Source organism: Poecilia reticulata, linkage group LG20 (assembly GCF_000633615.1).
Source record: "Poecilia reticulata strain Guanapo linkage group LG20, Guppy_female_1.0+MT, whole genome shotgun sequence".
Classification (NCBI taxonomy): domain Eukaryota; kingdom Metazoa; phylum Chordata; class Actinopteri; order Cyprinodontiformes; family Poeciliidae; genus Poecilia; species Poecilia reticulata.
Window position 1 is genome coordinate 16433127 of NC_024350.1, and position 19457 is coordinate 16452583.

The following is a 19457-nucleotide window of genomic DNA, read 5'->3' on the forward strand; positions in this document are numbered from 1 at the left end:
GAAAGGTGAGAGCTTAGGTTTTATCGAATGCTCTATGAAAAGATGCCAACTTCTAAGAACCAAGGGGACTTTTAGAGATATTTAACAACTGAAATCTACTCTAAACTCTCCTTGAAATGTAGACAAAGGACAGGGAGGTAACAGCTTATTTCATTTTCCTCCTCTCATTTCTGAACCTGAAACTTATTCATAAATGTGCAGATGTCTTGAGGCTTTAAAGGCTGAAACTCATAAAAGCTGCTTTTCTTATAAAGAGCCGAGAGCCATCTGCTCCTCATCCCTTACGGACACAGACTGGAAGAGAACAAACTAAATGGTGCATTAAAATGTTCCTTGTTGTTAAACAATCTAAAATTATAGCAGGGTGGCGTGAGGGCTTCCCTTGTTTTAATAGAGACCATGTTGAAGTCGCCAGTAAAATAAAGTAGATGCTTCTTGCATAAAAGAGAAGATATGACATATTTAAATATACTGTAGTTCTTGCTGGCTAATCAGTTTTTTTTTTAAGAATGTGGAAATTAAATAAAATGTTATTGAAGAGCTTGGATTTCCTTCTCACATCTCTGTGCCACAGAAATGTGATTTATTAGTAAATCAGAAATTCAGCTTCTTTTTTTAATAACTGTGAAACTTTGCAAACACATAAGAAGAATAAAGAGGTATTGAAGGTATTTTCTATTTTTTGCAAAATGCTTTTCCTTCATCAAATGGTTAGGAGTGGGTAGATTTTTATCAAAAATATTTTGTAGTTCTATTGGTCATTATTTTAGGGTTATCTAGCAGCTATTTTTGCAATTTACCGTCTGTTAAGAGTGTTTTATCAGATTAAACCGAAGTAAAAGATGCTCCCTGAAACGGCAGGAGTGAAATTACCGTAATAACCCGATAAGCGCGACGTGTGGCAGAACCATGGTACTGCAAATTGTAAAACTGTATTGTCGCGGCCATGTTTGAACAAGAATTGTTTAGTTTTTTTTATAGACTTTCTTACTTGTTTGAATTGAAGAAAGCATTAGTTTTACACTCTGCCGTGTATGTCTTGAAATATTTTAGAGCTAAAAGTTTGAGTCCTGTCCTTGCCAAAGTTGTTCTCCAGTTACATAAAATACTCGTGGCCTTCCAACTGGCTGTCAAGGACAAGATCCAAGGTTTTATTCCCAACATCCATAATTTATGGCCTCAAGTGGTTTTCATTGCTTCGGTTCATGAGGCAGATTCATCATTGATTGGTGACGACATTTCTGACCCTCTGGAGACATAATGAGCACATACTTTAACCCTTATGGTGACACTTTATTTGAAGGGGGTGAATAAGACTGTAATAAACATGTCATTACACTGTAATAAACATGTCATAACACCTGTCAGGAACATGAATAAGCCTTTGTGAATATTTGTTGTCATAAAGCGTCATTTGGTAAATTATGACACTTTTAATACAAAGTTGACATTTTTCAAAATGTCCATGTTACGACAACTTGACATTAACCAAGAAATCATTACTGATATAAAAGTACTGATTGCACTTTAAAAATTAGGTAACTTTATGTTATTAAAGGTAAAGTTTAAACAGTAATGATTTCTTGGTTAATGTCAAGTTGTCATAACAGACATTTTCAATAATGTCAACTTTGTATTAAAAGTGTCATAATTTACCGATTGACGCTTTATGACAACTAGGGCTGTGTAATAATATCAACTTTGCGATATATATTGATATTTTATTTCCTAGAAAAAAATCGATATTCATCCGCACGTATCGTAACGTCCAACTGTCACCTTGTTCACTCACTGCTTGCTTCACCGGGAGAGTGATCAGGTCATCAGGCTTAGAGTGATTCCTTCAGATGTTAAGTGTTAAAAAGGTATCAAACTATTCAGAGCAGGTACTTGGTGACTTTATTTACTTTACAAATGCATGTAAGCTACAGTTTGTGCTGTTTCAATTAAAAGAAACATGTTTTCTCACCACTTCTTTGATTCGTTTTGTCCAGCTGTCCACTTTAAGTCTGTGTCCAACCAGAGCCAGGTGTTGTGTAGTTGGTGCTTTTAATCAGTTTTCAGTTAAATCCAACTCTATAACAGTCACAAAATGTCACCAAAATCACTCTGTCCCTCTAAAATCTTTCAGAAAATCGCAAAAGTGTATTGAATTGTATCGTTTGCTGAATATCGCAATATATATCACACCGTGAAATTATTGTATCACTACAGCCCTAATAATGACAACAGTCATAAATATTCATGAAGGGCTTATTCATGTTCATGACAGGTGTTATGTCATGTTGTATGTCACGAACACTTGTCATGAACATGACAGGTGTTATGTTTATTACAGTGTCATGACCGTCTTATTCACCCCCCTTCAAATAAAGTGTCACCACACTTATTGTCTAGGCAAACCGATTCAGGTTGAGCTAAAGAAGCCGTGGTTTCTTCCTGCTGAGCCGTTGTCCATCTTCTCCCTCGTCGCTCCGTCAGATCAGCTGGAGTCTTAATGAGCTTCAGCGTGCTGGTTTACAGGGCGGTCAGAATGTAAGTGATTACGTCCGGAAGCAAAATGCTATTAATTACCCGTTATCTGATCGGAGGATTAATTAGCTCACTGGTAGATTGATGTGGGCTCAAAGTTTGCTTCATCGTTCATGCTGTGGTTTCGCTCCTAGCAGCTGAGATGTGTTAACAGGAAACATGGGACTGAGGGAGAAATGTTGTTAAATGTTACATCTCATCTTTGTAAATCAGTCAATTTTGTATTCTGTTCTCAAATCTTTCATGTTCTTCATTGGGCCTCCTTTTTTTGTCATCTACTCGCATCAAGCTATTTGTTGGCCTCTGAAAATCGTGTAGTCTGGAAAATTCGCAGCATAAAGATTTTCTTGCAGTCCTTTTGCCATGAAAAGTAAATCCCCCTGTAATTTTTTTTCTTTGCACTCTGTAGGCGGCTAATCTTCCACATGGAGCCGATTCTCTTTCACAGAAGTGCGGATACTTAGAGGCCTCAGCAGGCCTGATTCTTCTGTTGCTTTTCAGAGATGAACAAGATGGCAAGAAACTGCAAAACAGGCATTTTCCCAAATTAATTTCTGAACACAGTTCCTGCTAATTAATCACACTAGAAATGTCTGATTTGCATCGTCAAATCATGTTGGTGCCCCACTTTTTATATGAGTTCAATAAGGCTGACTGTCAGTCAAAAGACGTAGAAAATACCTTCCAGTTGGCTTTGGGATATAGGAAGTGTTTTTTATTTAATTTCTGTCCACTGACTATTCTCTATCTGTAAATCTGTGTGGTATAAAAACCAATTTAAAATGCCTTTTGATCCCTGATTTTGATTGGCAGCTCTGCTAAATTGATAGGGTTGGTGTACAGAAAGTAGCATAAAATCATCTGATGAGTTGAGATATCTAATCATAGAATTAAAGTTAAAGTACAAGAACATTTTTATTGGCGGAAATGTGAAAATTAGGTTTTATATTTAAAAAAATATATATCTATATATCCATATTTTACAAAAAAATTACTACAAAATTACGGTGCTTACCAAAAATGTTAACACCATTTGAATTATTTCAAATTTTAGTTTTATTTTCAAGATATTTTCCTTATAATATTTACTTGCGATAGGCCAAAATAAAGCAAGTCATCCGTAATTAGGGCCGGGAAATAAATCATTAACAATATATATCATGATAGACACGTGATCAATATCAATACATAATACACTTGAGAGAACATTCAATAATTTTACTGACCTTTGATCCAGAACAGCACGGCATTCTGGGGGATGTAGGCAGAGGAAAGGCTTTAGCTCAAACTCGGCCAGCTAAGCTAGGTTGGTGGCATCAACTACCTTAATTCTTTGGTTACCTAGCAACTCAGTCATTCTGTGTGGTTACCTAGCAACTCAGTCATTCTGTGTGGTTACCTAGCAACTCAGTCATTCTGTGTGGTTACCTAGCAACAACCTGTTGAGTGACTTGCGCAGGAGCAGTTTTAAGGTTTTGCGACCGTGTTTGGAGAGAAAACTGTGGATGAAACATGAAAGGTCATGCCTCCAGTTCGGCAATATTTTGGATGTTTAAAACAAAAACAAATCTATAATTATCCATTATTGATTAATATGAAGTGATCTTATTGTGATTTGTTTGTTAGACATATTGTCCAGCCGTGATTAAATAGTAACTGTGTCTTTTGGAGACTAAGAAGTAAAAAAAAATCTGGTAAAATGCGTAAGTCACGTTGGCTCTGAAATACACCGAGACGCCAAATTAAGTCAAATAGCAAAGTATAGGAAAACATGAGCCTGCAGTTCATTTTCTCCGAGTCCAGCAGAGTAATGCTGTTTGTTGCAGCTGTTTCAGTTTCACTTCCATAATCCCAACAAACTATCCCCCGTCTTCAAACTGTTTTGTGCTCCAGTTATCCTCAGAGCAGATTTTCACCACCTTCCCTCAGAGAACAGGGCCAGGTCTCCTCTCTTTGTTGTGGCCTAGATTGGCGTCTATACCGGGACTTGGTGTGCATTGGAGTGTCACCAAAGCACATGAGGCCCACAGCTTGCGCCTCCTCAAGAGAAACTAATTGTGACAGATTCTGCTATATTTTTTTCCGTTAAAGATGCAGCATTTGCTGAAGAAACTTAAGTGGCTAATTTTTCACCACAAATGCTAAATGTCAAACTGCAGAGACGGTGTGGCGAGTGGATAGATTGCTGATATCTTGGCTGGTTTTCAATTCAAACACAGCATGTCAAACACAAGGCCCAGGGGCCAAATCTGGCCCGCCCCAGCTTTTTATGTGGCCCTCAAGACTCCAGAGGAATTGCATAAGTAGAACCTTAAATATTGTTTTATTAATCAAACCAAAGCGGTTTTTATCCGTCAATACTTCCAGTTTTACTGAGGTCGTGGAAATTTACTCGAAATCAATAATATTGTGCAGAGAGTTTATTAAAAATTCCCCAGAGCAATTATCAAAAACATTTAAGTGATGCCAACTCCCACCTGCAGGTGGCAGTGTATTTTACCAATACACTTAGTTGCTAGTAATAAAAAGTCTAATTTGTTATCATACCTATATTGCAATATTTGTTGCAAATATTTCAAAATTAGCACCAGAACAAATGTTGAGTCTTACTGCAAAATAATGCTAAATTATGGAGGGACAAATGCAGAGACAGTTCTAATAGGGTTTATCGATACATTCAGGCACAACCGGCCCTTTAAGAGCGTTCATGATCTTGATGTGGTTCAAAATAAAAGCGAGTTGGACGCCCCTGCTTTAGAAGAAGGAAAAACCAAAGCGGGCTGAAACAGAAGTGGACATCCTGCTGTGCAAAGCTTTATCATTCAGGCTGCACAGAGCGAATAGTTATTCGAGAATCTCTCTCAAACCACTACCAAGACACTTCCTCGAGGCCAAGACATTTACTTCCTAACATGCCAAATTAGTTTTTTTCTGCAACAGCATTGATTTCCATGTGGTGTATTAAAGCAGTAACATCTTAAAATTCTCACCCAAAGGGCAGCCTTGCCTTTCCTCGCTTACTGTAAGGCTCCGATGGTCCATTATTCTCCTTAATGACTGAATTGACCTTCAGTTATCTTGAAAGCCCTGCAGGACTGTGTGGGGTTGGAGTCGAAGTCAAAACCTCGTTCCCTAGGGTTTGCAGTTTCATAAGACTTTTATTTGCATTGTAACAGAACTGTTTTAAAAAAAACGATGTATTTTTAACATTGTGTCATAATATGACGCAATGAATTATCCAAGTTAGACTAATAGGTGCATTTTTTATGCCAGTGTGTTTTAACATTTTGGCTTTTTATCTTTCTGATAACGATGATGATGATGTTGTTTTGACAACATTATTTGATTTTCAAGTAATATATTGATAATGGCACAATGCAAGCTCATCTCCACAAACTTTCATTTTGTACAGAACTTTTTAAATATGCAAAATAAAACACAACAACCAAAGATGATTAAGTCTTTGTAAACAAAATAGCCCTTCAAAAAATATGAATCAACAGAATGGAAATTACAGAGGACGATTTAATTCATCAGGCAATTAATTGATTAGTTGCTTCGTAACACTTCAATGTAATATTCGGCTTTATAAAAGCTCTTCACTTGCTGGGCGGCATCAATTTGATCATCTGTTTTTATCCCCTGTAGATATTCATATTTGAGAACAACATCTACTACCGGTCTAAGGTGGAGAGCCGTTCGATTCGTCTGGTGTCTACAGGCAAGGAAAGCGTCATCTTCAACGGACTCACTGACTGGCTGTATGAAGGTAAAGTTTTATATTTAGTAAATGATTCGTTTTCTCTCTTTTAGCTAAAAAATGCAGTGGAATCTTGGTAGATGAGAGATTCTGTCTTTTTATTTTTATATTAAGTCTTTGTTTTGCGTTTTCTTCATACTGGGAATTAAATGGATATTTAGATAATTTGTTCACTAGATAAATTAGTTAATAGGCTATTTTATATCAATCATTTCATTTATTGAAAAACAAAACAAATATAGTGATATTTACATTTGAAATAATCCATCTGGGACTCAAATCTGATTAAACTAAGGAAGGCTAACAGATGCTAGCTGTGGTTTTGTGTATAGGCTAATGTAGAAATTGACAGTATTCACATACTTCTGTCAATTTCTGTCCTCCTTTTTCCTTATGTTCTAATCCGTTGTAATCAGATATGAAAATAGACATTTTTGGTTTACTTTGTGATTTAAATCGAGCTAAGCTAACCACTGTTAGCCAGGGCTGCATTTCTTCTGCAGAGTCTTGAACGTTTGTGGTAAAAAAAGGTTCATGTTTCCTAGTAAAAATGTAAGGAACATGAAGTCAGAAGAACTTTTTCTCTTTTGACTTCTTGAAAACGTGTAGATGTTAAAGTAGCCCAGTGAAGTTAACAATTTGTTTTATACTAAGCTAAGCTAGCAATGTCGTATGGTTTGAAGCTAGTGGTTGACATTTGTCATTAATCTCTTAAACTGAAGTGATAATTTTAATAAAATTAAAACAAACATAAGGTGCTTTCTGCCTTCTTTCACTTTGCCCTGACTACTGCAATTTAGAGATAGAAAATAGTCATATAGGGGTAATTTATAAAAAGCTACGCTAACCATCGTTAGCCACCTTCAGTGTAGGGACTGAAATGTTTTTTTTTTCCACCACTGTACATGTCCTTGTAAAAATAATAATAAAAAAAATTACACCAATAGTTTTGTCAAAACTATGTAAGGATAAAAAAAACAACTCAATATGAACACTAAAGAATTTATTTTGCTATACTTTACACTTTCGAGACTGACTTTTTCTTTTATCTACTTCTTGGAAAGTGAAACATGTAAAACATTTGCAATAAAGGGACTACTGCCCTTGGTTAAGGTGAAATTAAAATTATAAAATGGCTATGTACGGTTAACTGCCTCATAATAACAAACTGACATTTGCATCTTCTCCTTATAAAAGGAAGCATTTAATCTCCTTAAAAAAATTATGCTGTAAACATGTACACTAAAAGGCTTTCTACGCTTCTCCCTCCTTATGCCCTGATGTTTTTTATTAGCGAAAGCAATAAAAATGTCTGTTGCTTCACTATCATTTCAGACATGCAGCTCTTAATTTCCTGCAGGTAAATTACAATTAAAAACTCTATTAATTTTCTTCCTCTTTACACAGCCTAGAAAATAAATGAGTGTTGTACTCATCGGCCATTTGCATTAATTTAGCTGATGTGTGTGTCCGTTGTCGGTGTAACTCGCCGATCGAAGCTCTCCTGCCTGTTTCTACTTTTAAACTGGAACGGGGAAATGTGTTGGCATTCAGCGGACAGATTTCTTTCTGACATGCTGCAGCAGCAGAGCATCTGTGGATCTGCAGGCCGATGGATGTTGTGATAGAGATACATGATGCCATAATTCACATTTCTGCTTCTCGGTAACATGAAGGTTTATTGTTGGAATCTCTGATGATTCAGGTGACGCTTAATGCATCAAATCCCACCTGAGCATCAAGAAAATTCATGCAAAGCTTTGTTTATTCGTAACTGTCCACCTGCAGCGTAAGAATCCTGGTCCTTCCTTCAGGTTTTTTTTTTTTCTTCCTTCCTTCCTTGACATTTAAACATTAATCAAAGCGATACGGCAACATCTAACCTTGTGACTCCTATTTATGGACCGCTGAAAGCCCAGTAATTTACACTCATCATTTATTGATGGATGAAGCTTTGACTCGGAGATAAAACGCATCTTCAACTTCAATACAAGTCTGGTAAATGTGAATGGTATTAGAAATGTCTGTGAAATAATATATATAGGTAAATGTGAGCAAAATGTTAAATGCAGAATTTTGTGGGGATAAATTAGACACATTTCAGGCTCTAATTTAACTTTAAAGTGGATGATACTTCCAGCTCAGATTTAAAAATGTTTGGTTTGAGGAATACATCTTCTGATCTGTTACGCTGTGAAAATGTCGTAGAAATTACTGTGAACTGGGGAAACTTATTATAACAGAATAATTAGTTTGAATTCAAGCATTACAACCACAGCGGGAATCTTCATCTGACAAATAAGAGTTTGCTCTAAGGATTGGAACCATAATTTCACGAAGAAAACGTTTCATAACATTAAATCTGTGTTTGCAGTTTGTGTGTTGTGACAGTTTTGGTCCTAATTTACAGCAGATGTCCTGTCAGATGTCCTAATAGACGGAAAACTGACAGTGAGAGATGAAAGGAAGACTGTAAATGTCTTAACGTGTAATGCATAGTTTATTCTTGGATTTCTGCTGATGATAATTTATACTCATTGATCAGATGATCTATACCAGTGGTTCTTAACCTGGGTTCTAACGAACCCCAGGGGTTCGGCGGAGCCTCTGCCGACCGCGGAGGTAAAGACACACTTGTGTAAAGTCGTGATGRCGCCCCGCTTTGCCATCACTTGCTGCAGAGGATCACGTTACATTGCTTAGCCAATCAGAGGATCACGTTACATTGCTTAGCCAATCAGAGGATCACGTTACATTGCTTAGCCAATCAGAGGATCACNCAGAGGATCACGTTACATTGCTGAGCCAATCAGAGGATCACGTTACATTGCTGAGCCAATCAGAGGATCACGTTACATTGCTGAGCCAATCAGAGCTGCAGAGGAGCCCTGATTGAAGGAGCTCCACTCTCAGCATGGATTTAAACTTGTGTCTTTATTTACTTCAGCAAAACTCAGTTTTTACCAAATTCTGTAGCTGTGGCTGTACTTCTAAATCTGCTCCTTAGTCGCATCTTTTCGGGGTTGGTACTGCCTCTAGTGGCGTGGGGGTGGTAACACAACTAATATAATTACATTACTAAATCAGAATACCGCAAAGTCTTTATTATTTATTATTAATTTTTCATTCTCTTAAGAATGTAGAGCTAATTAAATGACCTAAAGACCTTAAAGTGGTTCCAGTTTTTCTCAATGGTCAACCTGTTGAAACTGTGGCAGATTTTAAATACCTTGGGTCGTTCCTGGACAGTCAGCTCAACTTTGCTGAAAACACTGAATATATTTTGAAGAACTGTTCTCAGAGACTCTACCTTTTAAGAAGACTTGGTGATCTTGGGGTGACCCACTAGTTGGGTCACCCCTGTGTCTTGAATTTAAAAAAAAATAAAATAAAATTATCACTACAGAAGGGTTCAGTGAATGCGCATATGAATCTGATGGGTTCGGTACCTCAAAAAACGTTAAGAACCACTGATCTAGACCAAGTAATTAACTGTCAATGATTTGGGCTGAGTTGTAGTTCGTTCCAAATTTAGACCTTAAAAGGATCCATGATTAGTTGTAACAATAGACTTTGAGTAATATTTTAGATGTAGAAACAATGCAGTAATAATGCTGTAGGTTATTTAGATTTTATAAATTTTAATAAAATATTGTCACAGGAACGTCATCATTCTGTTCAGGCTGAAATACGTTCTGGATAAATGTCTAATGGTCCATCTGCCTGGCTCCGTCTAGCCAAAACAGTGATGAGCAATGTCTTTAAGCCTTTTTAATTCAAACCGGAGCGCGCAGTAGTGCCACCAGTACTACTGCTGCAGAGCTCCGTTAGCGTTTAAAGAGCTTCCAGTGTCAATCTGATGTTTCTCCCAGCATTTTTCACTTCGGCAGCAGCAGGGTTTAGGCGCTTTGTGGATAAAAACTATCAATACGGCCTTTATTTTTAGCTGGTTAAGGTATCTGTTGGAGTCTTTCTCAGTTTTGCTCGTACAAATGACTCAGTCTTCTGGAGAGAAATGTTGAAAGCACGAATGTTGGTTCTTCGGAAGTTGTGTTCAGCTCTGGCTCTCTCCTCTCCACTGCGCTCTTCTTTTTTTTCCATGTGGGAAATGATCCAGAATCACCTCACTGGTTTTTGTTTTTGTTTTTAAATTACAGTGTGGCATTATCTAAAATTACACCTGTCAAATGCTACATGATAAACAAATACTCAGGTAAAGTTAGCCATCCCGTGTTTACTTTGTAGACTCCAGAAGAAAATAGATCTTTAACTTTTTGTAATTTTAGAGTTAATTAAAACCCAGAAATGCTTGGTTTCCTTCCTGTTGCGTAACCTTTTCCTGCTACATTTTTTCCTTTCACTCAACTTTCCACGAGCATGCCATAAGATTTTCACAATATCCTAACTTTCTGAGACACTGAATTTTGAGTTTTCATCAGAAGCGAGTTGAAATATTTCACTCTGAGTAATAAATCTGTTATATGCGCTGTAAAAACACAAAGTCTCACCAAGTACTTTGGTCTAGTTTCTAGTGGAAATATCATAATAAACTTGTATAAGTAACTTCTCAGCAAGATATGGAAGCTTGTTTTAAGTAAATAATTTCTTAATATTGATATAAAAAAGTACTTGTTTCATTATCAGATTATTTATCTAAAAATATGGGGGAAATATCTTGTTATAAGTGAAATATTAAGAAATTATGAATTAAAACAAGCTATTTTTTCTTGATCAAAAGTAATTTGTTTCAAGTGTACTAAGATATTTGCAATAAAAACTCGACCAAAACGTCTTGGTAAGATTTTGTGTTTTTGCAGTGTATGAGTTTTGCTTTCTCAGATGACCAAAACTATTGAACTTTTTCACAGAAGATGAGGTAAATTACGTGCGTGAAAACCAACCGCTCCTCACCAGAGGCTGGTGCTGACAACTGGGTTTGTTTCTTTACCGTTGTAAAGTGTAAGCCCTTTTCTTCATTCCTGTTAGAGAAAAATCCCTCCTCAAAAACTGTATCTGTACGCCTGTAAAAAGATTTGGCTTTGGCCCAGTGGTGATGCAAGTGTCTGCAGGGGGAAGCTTACAAGCTGAGCCAGTCTCTGTGATGTTTACAATGACCAGTGAGACTGCAAGGCACAACATTTTCTATGCTAATGACTCAGCCTCTCCTCTGGCCAAGGTCAAGCTGAGGCGCGGTCTGCCTGTCGCTCGGTGGCAGATTGGGTGCAGAGGGGGCGAAAGGCTGCCAAATAATCTCCCAGGCTCCGATATCCTCTTGGTTTGGCTGCTCTGCTTTAATCCACGAATTTGTGTGTTTGAAGTGAGTTGGGGAGAGAAAATTAAAAGCAAAATTAAAGGCGCGAGGACACATTGAGGAGTAGCAGCAGCAGCAGCAGCAGCAGCTGTGTTACAGTCCAAAACACCTCAGGTGTCCTGTCATCTGTCGGCTGTCTGATTACTGAGGCGGCAGCCGTCCTGACACATCCTGCAGTGCAGCGCGGCCACAGGAAACAGCTGTTTATTGGGCTCTGTCGTTCGCAGATAAAAACCCACTGTTGCTCTGATTCGGCTCGTTCTTGCCTCATAGATGTTTGGCGAGATGGCTGTTTGCGTCGAGAGGCTCGTTCTCTGGGCGGCTTCTGTTTATCGCTCTGTTTGTGTCGGAGCCTGCAGGGCATAAAGTAACTGCATAATCAACACTTGTTTACTGAGGAGGGAAAGATTAACAAAGGGGGAATGGAAATGTGGGGTTTTTTTTTTTTCTGTTTCAGGGGGACGTCTCGGTGGATAGGCGCCAGGCTGTTTTGCTGTTTTGTAATTATCGAAGGAATTCAGGTGGAAATGTTTTAGTTTGGACCAAAATCTGAAATAGTTTGGTTCAAGGAGAATTGAAGGTTTACAGATTCATGAACGATACAGATATGAATAACGTCCGTCGGACGGTCCGTCCGTCCGTCCTTCCTAGCCACTCTTCAAAATGGGAAAGACATGAAAACATTTCCATTGAACTAAAGGAATTTTTCTCACCTAAAGTAACAAAAATGCTAATAGAGGTAAAAACAGTAGAAAACGGTAACATCTTGGGGTCGCTAAGTTTCCATAGCAACCGTCTGATGCTCCACATGCCAGGTGTTTGTTTACATTTCTTTCCTACCATGGCAAATGTAAACATGCAGCGTTGGGTCAGTTCAGTTGAGACTAACTGGAACCAAATGCTTTCCTCAGATGACACTGATGTGTCGCTTATAGATGATGAAGAAAATGCAGCAGGTGAGTTTGAATAAGTGGGAAAACGCCTCACGTCCACTGTAAGGCATGGTGGTGGATCTGTGATGCTGTGGGCCTGTTTTTATAAAACGACTGTGCTGATGAATCTGGTTTCTCAGTTTTCTGTTTCTCTCCTCTCATTTATCTGAAAATAAAATAAAATGTTACTTTTCATATAATTTAAAAACGGCTTTTGTTTTTATTTAAAACATTTTAATGCGAATAAAATCTGTAAGACGGTAAATGCTTGCTCACAACATTCCCATAGTGTGTAAACTTCAATTATACGTTGTTATGTTGAGATGAATCTGCAGACAGTGATCTCTCTCTGACATGCCCTCTAATTAATTTGCACATCATTAAGGCGGCTCGGAGCTCTGCTGTCATTCCTCTCAGCTAAATTATGTTTCAGTATCAATCTACATCATTTGTCAGATGTCTGACGGCAGGATTAATATAAAAATCCAGAACAAAACGAAGCTGCGGTTGGATTACTAAAATAATGGTATTAATATTTCTGTGCTGCACTGCTGCCCTCTGTTGGTCACATTCACAACTGTGGTTAACGTTTTAACTTTTTCCCCATTAAACATGTGACTAGATATGTTCAGGGCAAACTTTTGCACGAGTTGTTGAAAATATGATCCGAAACGTTTGATTTTCCTGATCTCATCAGCTCATTCTACCAAGTCTGTCACCTTGCACTCATTATTTCCCACCGGCCGCTCGACTCATTGTATCTCATGCATTAATAATGCGCTCCGCTCGCTGCATAATGTAGTCTGCACTGCGAGCCGGAGAGCGAGTAAAGAGGAGATGAGCTCACCTTGGTGATCGTCTCAATGAGGCGGCTGTGGGAAAAAAAAAGGAGACAGCCCCATTACTTAGGAGGGAAAATGAGAGTTAGCTCATTAAAAGTGTTTCTCCCACTGCTGCCTTCGTCTCCTCTCACAAACCAGGATGCTTTGAGAAAGGTAGCTGTGTTCTCCTTGACTAGCTAAGGTGACTGGGCGCCAGCCAGACGAGAACATTTGCCAGCCTGCTGCTTCCAGTCCGCATGAAGGACCTTTTAAAGCTGCCGCCGGTGGAGACAGCCATGCGGCGGGGAAATTTATAGATATATATTTGCAAATGTACTTTAGCTTTGGTTGGTGCTTCGCTGCTCTGTCCGTTTCAGATCCTGCTGCGCTACGCCTGCAGGGGGCTTTGCTCTCCGGCTGCCGGCCTTGTTCCTTCGCTTCACACCTCCACAAGGACGGCGGGTGTTTTAATTAGCTTTACAGCGTCCACTGGGAGGGTTTTTTAATACTTTGTATACAGTGCCCTTCAAACATGTCTGTACCTCCTGAACTTTTCCTCGATTTATATTAAAAAACACATTTAGACGTATTTTATTTGAGGGAGCAACACAAAGTGGTGATTGTGAAGTGGAAGGGAAATGATTCAGAAATGCAGATTTAGAAAAGTGTAAAACCTTTAGTAAAATTCCAGGTAATGCAGCTTTGTCTGTTTAATTCAGGGCTGTCCAAAGTGCGGCCTGGGGGCCATTTGTGGCCCTCAGACTGATTTTGTGCGGCCCCCGACTGCAATTCAAAAATGATACAAATTTGGCCCATAAATGCAGATGGAGACTTTTAATTTGTAATCATGATAAAAATTTATACCAGCATAATGTTCTTACAAAGGAAAATGTAAAAGTATTCATCTTTGTGTAACAAATGTTTTAATAAAAGTTAAATCTGGAGACTTTAGACTGAAAAAACATATCAGCTTTCCTTTTTCTCTATTAAACTTGGCTAAACAAAGCGAGCGTTTTGAAACTAAGTGACCCAAATCCTGTTAGTATTATTGCCAAAAAACTTTTTAAATCAATCTCAAAATTGTTTTTTGAAAAAACAAGGAAATTTATTGGAAAAAATTCAAAGTTTTCTAGAAACTTTCTGAGAATAACCACACAATTTCAAAGTTTTCGGCAGAAATGTACTCATGTATTCCCCATTTACAGTAGCCCTAAAACACCATCAGAAAAATCACTTTCAAGTTTTGCATCTTCAATAAATATCAGGCTACTTTATTTGCTTGATTTTATTTTGGCCCACAGCTACTTTTGAGTCTACAATCTTGGCCCACTTGGCAAAAAGTTTGGACACCCCTACTTTAATTTAACGCCAGTATAAACTTAAAAACGGGGTTGAAGTGCTCCATCTTCCTGGTTTTAGTCTCATTGTAATTACTTCAGCACCAAATGCATCGACAAAATAAAACACTAGGATTGTCAAAAAAGTTTCCTCGTCCTACTCTTACTTGCATAATTAGCCAAAACGAGTCACCGTCTGCGTGTTTGCAGCACAGATGATGCAGCATCAACCCTGCTGTGGTTTCCGGTCAGTCCAGCGAACAGGAACTCCTCTTTCCACAGCGAGCAACAAGCCAAAGCAACCATCAGTGCAGTTGTTGCGCCAGCAGAGAAATAACCGTTTGGGTTCATTTCGAGGAACGCAGCCGAGTTGTGTTTCGGTCAACAGGGTGTGTGGAGATTAAAAGCCGCTGTGATTTATGATCTCAGCCATCGGTGCCGTTTGTGCTGCAGTGTGTAGGTTTCACAGAGACAAACTAAGATTAAATGGATGATGACAGTCAGGAAGATGGTAACATAAAAAATGGCGGTAGAACTTCGTGTTTGTTGTCAACTTGCTAAACCAGATAGAGGGAGTTCTGTAATTTTTAATTTTCCTGCCCAGAACTCGAACTAAATATGCATTTAATACAATTTAGTTGCAACAAAACAGTTTCTATAATGACTGCTCACATCTTTCTTGTTTCTACTATGGGAATTGGACTTTATTAACTACTCACTAATACATTTATCGCCCTCAATATAGTGACACGACTGGTTATCTACTGACTTTTTACAAAGTTCCCTCATCTATTTTATTAAATTCTCTAAAATACATGTTGATTTGTACCAATTTAACAGGAAAAATCAGTGGTCGGTTCTTAAAATGGTTGAAAGACAATTTCACCAACATACTAGTAATAAAATTAATTCCTTACAAAGTAACTTTTTAGCAAGTTATAGAGGCTTGTTTTGAGTTAATAATTACTTAATATTGGTGAAAAAAATACTTGTTCCATTTTCAGATTATTTAACTTAAAACAAGACATTTTCCTGTTTTAAATTAATTTATCTGCCAACAGCACAAGTACTTTTTCATCAATATTAAGTAATTTTTAACTCAAAACAAGCCTGAAAAGTTGCTAATGTTAGTTTATCTTATTTCAAGTGTACTAAGATCAAAAATCAAAATACTTGGTAAGATTTGTGTTTTTGCAGTTTAGGTGTAATACAGACATCAAATTAAAGTGGCACGAGAGTGGCGCCTTGAGGAACTCCATGCATGATTTTTGCTTGCTTCTATTTCTCATTGTCAAATTACACAGTGGGATCCAAATGGATTCAAGAATCGGTTCATTTTGAACTGATTCACTCATTGCCTACATAAGACCAGTCTATGGTCCACCATATTGGTTCTACTTGGTCAAGATTGACTCAAAAAGCCAGTTTTAGCAGCCAGCCACCCTGAGAAGTAGCCTGGATAAACTTCAGTCCATCTCGAGTTTGTTTAAATGTAAACTTATCCAGACTAAAGTGTGATCAGACCCCTAAGATTGGATATTAATGCCAAAACTTTACTTTATGTAACCCATTTTCTACACCTTGTAAGGTTGTACACCTGGATCGGACTCCAGTCCTGTTCTAAAAACACTCTCAATTTAAACCCAATAAATAAAGGGTACTTCTGCTAATAATGATTACACCCAGTTCTATGTCATCTTGATTGGTTTCCTCCGTCTTCTTCTTCCAGAGGAGATCTTCCACTCGCATATCGCCCACTGGTGGTCCCCTGATGGAGCCAGGCTAGCCTACGCTACCATCAACGACACTCTAGTGCCGAAGATGGAGCTGCCGATGTTCACCGGATCGCCCTACCCTATGGGGAAGGAATATCCATACCCAAAGGTACTGACTCCTACTGCAACACGGCTGCGACACAGTTTACACGATCAGAACGAGATGCTTTCATCCTGCTCAGGCTGGGGAGGAGAACCCGGTCATAACGCTGTACGTTGTGAACCTTAACGGCCCTCTGCACACCATCGAGATGAGACGACCTGACGATCCCCGGATCGGGTGAGACAAATTCTGCTTTCTGGCTGCATCTGTAAATATCATCATTTCAAACTTGGAGAATATAACCAACAGGAATTGACTTGGTGAACTGAACGTGCTCCTTTCTCCTTTTGCTTTTTGAATCCAGAATAATTTGGCATCAGATGTGCGTCATCTGCTTCAAAATGGACGTTCTTAACTTGCTTTTTAGGCGTCCGCCTGGTGTGGAGTTCGCGGTTAAACCAGTTACAGAAATATGCTCGGTCTCTAATGCTGCAAATGCATTTCCAGCCTCACAGCCGGTCAGAAAGCATGTTAAAAAACTTTGTCTAACAAAGTTACTGGAGAACTGATTTGATTGTTTCTTTTAGCTGCAGCGGTAAAACGCCTCAAGTATAGAAGTTTCAGTCGGAGGGTATTTTTTCAGGCCAAATGCATTAAGGTTCACATTTGTACTGTCTGGGCCATTTGTATCGATCCAATAGAGAAAATGTTTCTCTCTTTTTCGCAGCCTGATTGAACGTCTGTTTCTTACGCATTTTAAATTATCCTTAAAATGATCTCAATAAAACTATAATATTGTTTATCTCAATAGTTTTTGGGACAATTTATCATCCAGTGACATTTGTTATTTTCACAGGCCTATTTATAGATTATTAAAAACTAACCTCTGATGACAAACGACAACATCCAATTCAAAAAATTTAAATATTTAAACTTTTTAAAGTTGAATTTGTTCTGAAAGTTTTTATGTTGTTACTGTAAACACGTTTCTTTGCCTCAAATTGTCAGATAAGATTAAAAAAACACAAAAAGCTTCACATGAATGTCCTCATTTGAGCACATTTACGTAAAAAGAAAATGTTCTGCTGCTGTTAAGCTGAATGTCTGTCCTCCTTTTAATTTAATGTGCACCTAAATCTTAATAAAGGTAATATTTGTTATGCATTTTCCATGTGCTTCTCTATTATATCTTTCTGTGCGATTTTTGTAATTTAGTTTTGCCATCATCTGCAGTCAGCTAATGGACGGTTCCAGTGCTTTTATCCACTCATGGTTTATTCAAGCCGCACAGCGTGAAGCTGTTAACTGTGTTTTTCAGTGAGTACTACGTGACAATGGTGAAGTGGGCCACCACCACCAAGCTGGCCATTAACTGGCTGAACCGAGCCCAGAACATCTCCATGCTGACGCTGTGTGAGGCCACGACGGGAGTCTGCACAAAGGTACGGTCCGGCGCGCGTCTCACAAGAGCTGTTTGTGCCCGAGGCGGTTTCCGTGCGTCGACTGAAAACTGGCAATCTGTTCTTCCAGAAACACGAAGATGAAAGCGAAGGCTGGCTCTACAGGCAGGTGAGGATGTTCAACACATTTCTAACTCGCGTTTGGGGCTTTTGATGAACATCTTCAGGGATTCATTTCTCAAACTGATGGTTTAATTTGGTAAATTAGAGTTTCTTGCTTTGTTTTCTCGCATTTTCTGCCTGATTACAGACTGATTTAAGCAGCATCGTTTTTTTCTTTCGCTGTTAATTGGGTCATTGTTCTTTTTTTAAGTCTTTAGCTGTCGTTTGATTGCGGTTTTCTCACTAACAGAAGTGGAAAATGTTTCCTTTCTGTTCAGAACGAGGAGCCTCTGTTTTCTAAAGACAGCCTGAAGCTCTTCTTCACGCGCGCCATTCCCCAAGGAGGCCGGGGGAAGTTCTTCCACATCTCCATGTCCGTCTCCCAGGTCAGGGGTCATAAACTAAGATATTTGCACTAGAAACTAGACAAAAACACTTGGTAGGATTTTGTGTTTTTGCAGTGTGCAAGAGTTTATTAGCTGAAAGGAGTCCAGAAATGTGCAGGTGGTGGTTATTATTAGTTCTGTCAATCAATTGAAAAATGTAATCAGATTAATCACACGCTGGCGATTAATCTCTATGTAAGCTTTAAATATAAATATGTGTGCAGTCGTGGGCAAACCCCTCCTCCTGCTGGATGCCAACCAATTAAAATGCAACCAATTATCAGATTTTCTTTCTTTTTTTTGTAGCAAAAAGCAGGTGGTGTATTCTGCAGCTAAGGGAAACTTACAGACTGGTTAACTTACTTTTTTAGTTTCTGATGCAGCCCTGGGTAACCGCCCAAAAACCGTCACCGTTTGCACGTTTTTAAAAAATATTTTATTGTCTCAATTACCAAACATTCAGATTTTATTTTCAGGAAGGTTTAACGCTTTAAGTTTCAAATCTCCGCCTGAGTATTTTTGTTTATTTTAATTGTGCAAAGTTCTTTTAATGTCCCGTGAGTAAATATATTTACCCATTTATCCATAACAACCAGAACTTTCAGTATCTAGCAGTTATTTTTGCAATGTACCGTCTATTAAGAGCGTTTCTCAGATGAGAGAAATCACCTTCATTACCCGATACTGGCTGGAAAGCGAAACGTCTTCCCTTTCAGAAACCACTGAAATTTTTCAGAAAGCGCAAAGTGTCGCAGAATTACGGCAACACGCTCAATCTATCAATCAATCAATCAATCAATCAAATTTTATTTGTATAGCACATTTCAACAGCAAGGCATTTCAAAGTGCTTTACATAATTAAAATAAAAACAGAAATAAACAGTGAGAAAGAGAGAGATTAAAAACAACAACATTAAAACCCCTTTAGGACTTCAGTTAAACGCTGTTTAACTGGGACTCTAACCCTCAGGGACTTTAGTCAAAAACACCGTTTGACA

At 38.3% G+C, this 19457-nt stretch overlaps 1 protein-coding gene across 6 annotated transcripts in view; it reads left to right on the forward strand.

Moving 5' to 3' along the window:
* The window catches only part of dpp6a (dipeptidyl-peptidase 6a), a 301390-nt gene that overhangs the window by 265564 nt on the left and 16369 nt on the right, over positions 1–19457 (forward strand). For all 6 annotated transcript variants that reach the window (XM_008396391.2, XM_008396394.2, XM_008396392.2 and 3 more), the window contains 6 exons: positions 6181–6301; positions 16423–16577; positions 16651–16748; positions 17830–17953; positions 18042–18080; positions 18352–18459. In XM_008396391.2, the coding sequence (XP_008394613.1) occupies positions 6181–6301; positions 16423–16577; positions 16651–16748; positions 17830–17953; positions 18042–18080; positions 18352–18459 (645 nt within the window). The remainder of the gene's footprint in view (positions 1–6180; positions 6302–16422; positions 16578–16650; positions 16749–17829; positions 17954–18041; positions 18081–18351; positions 18460–19457) is intronic.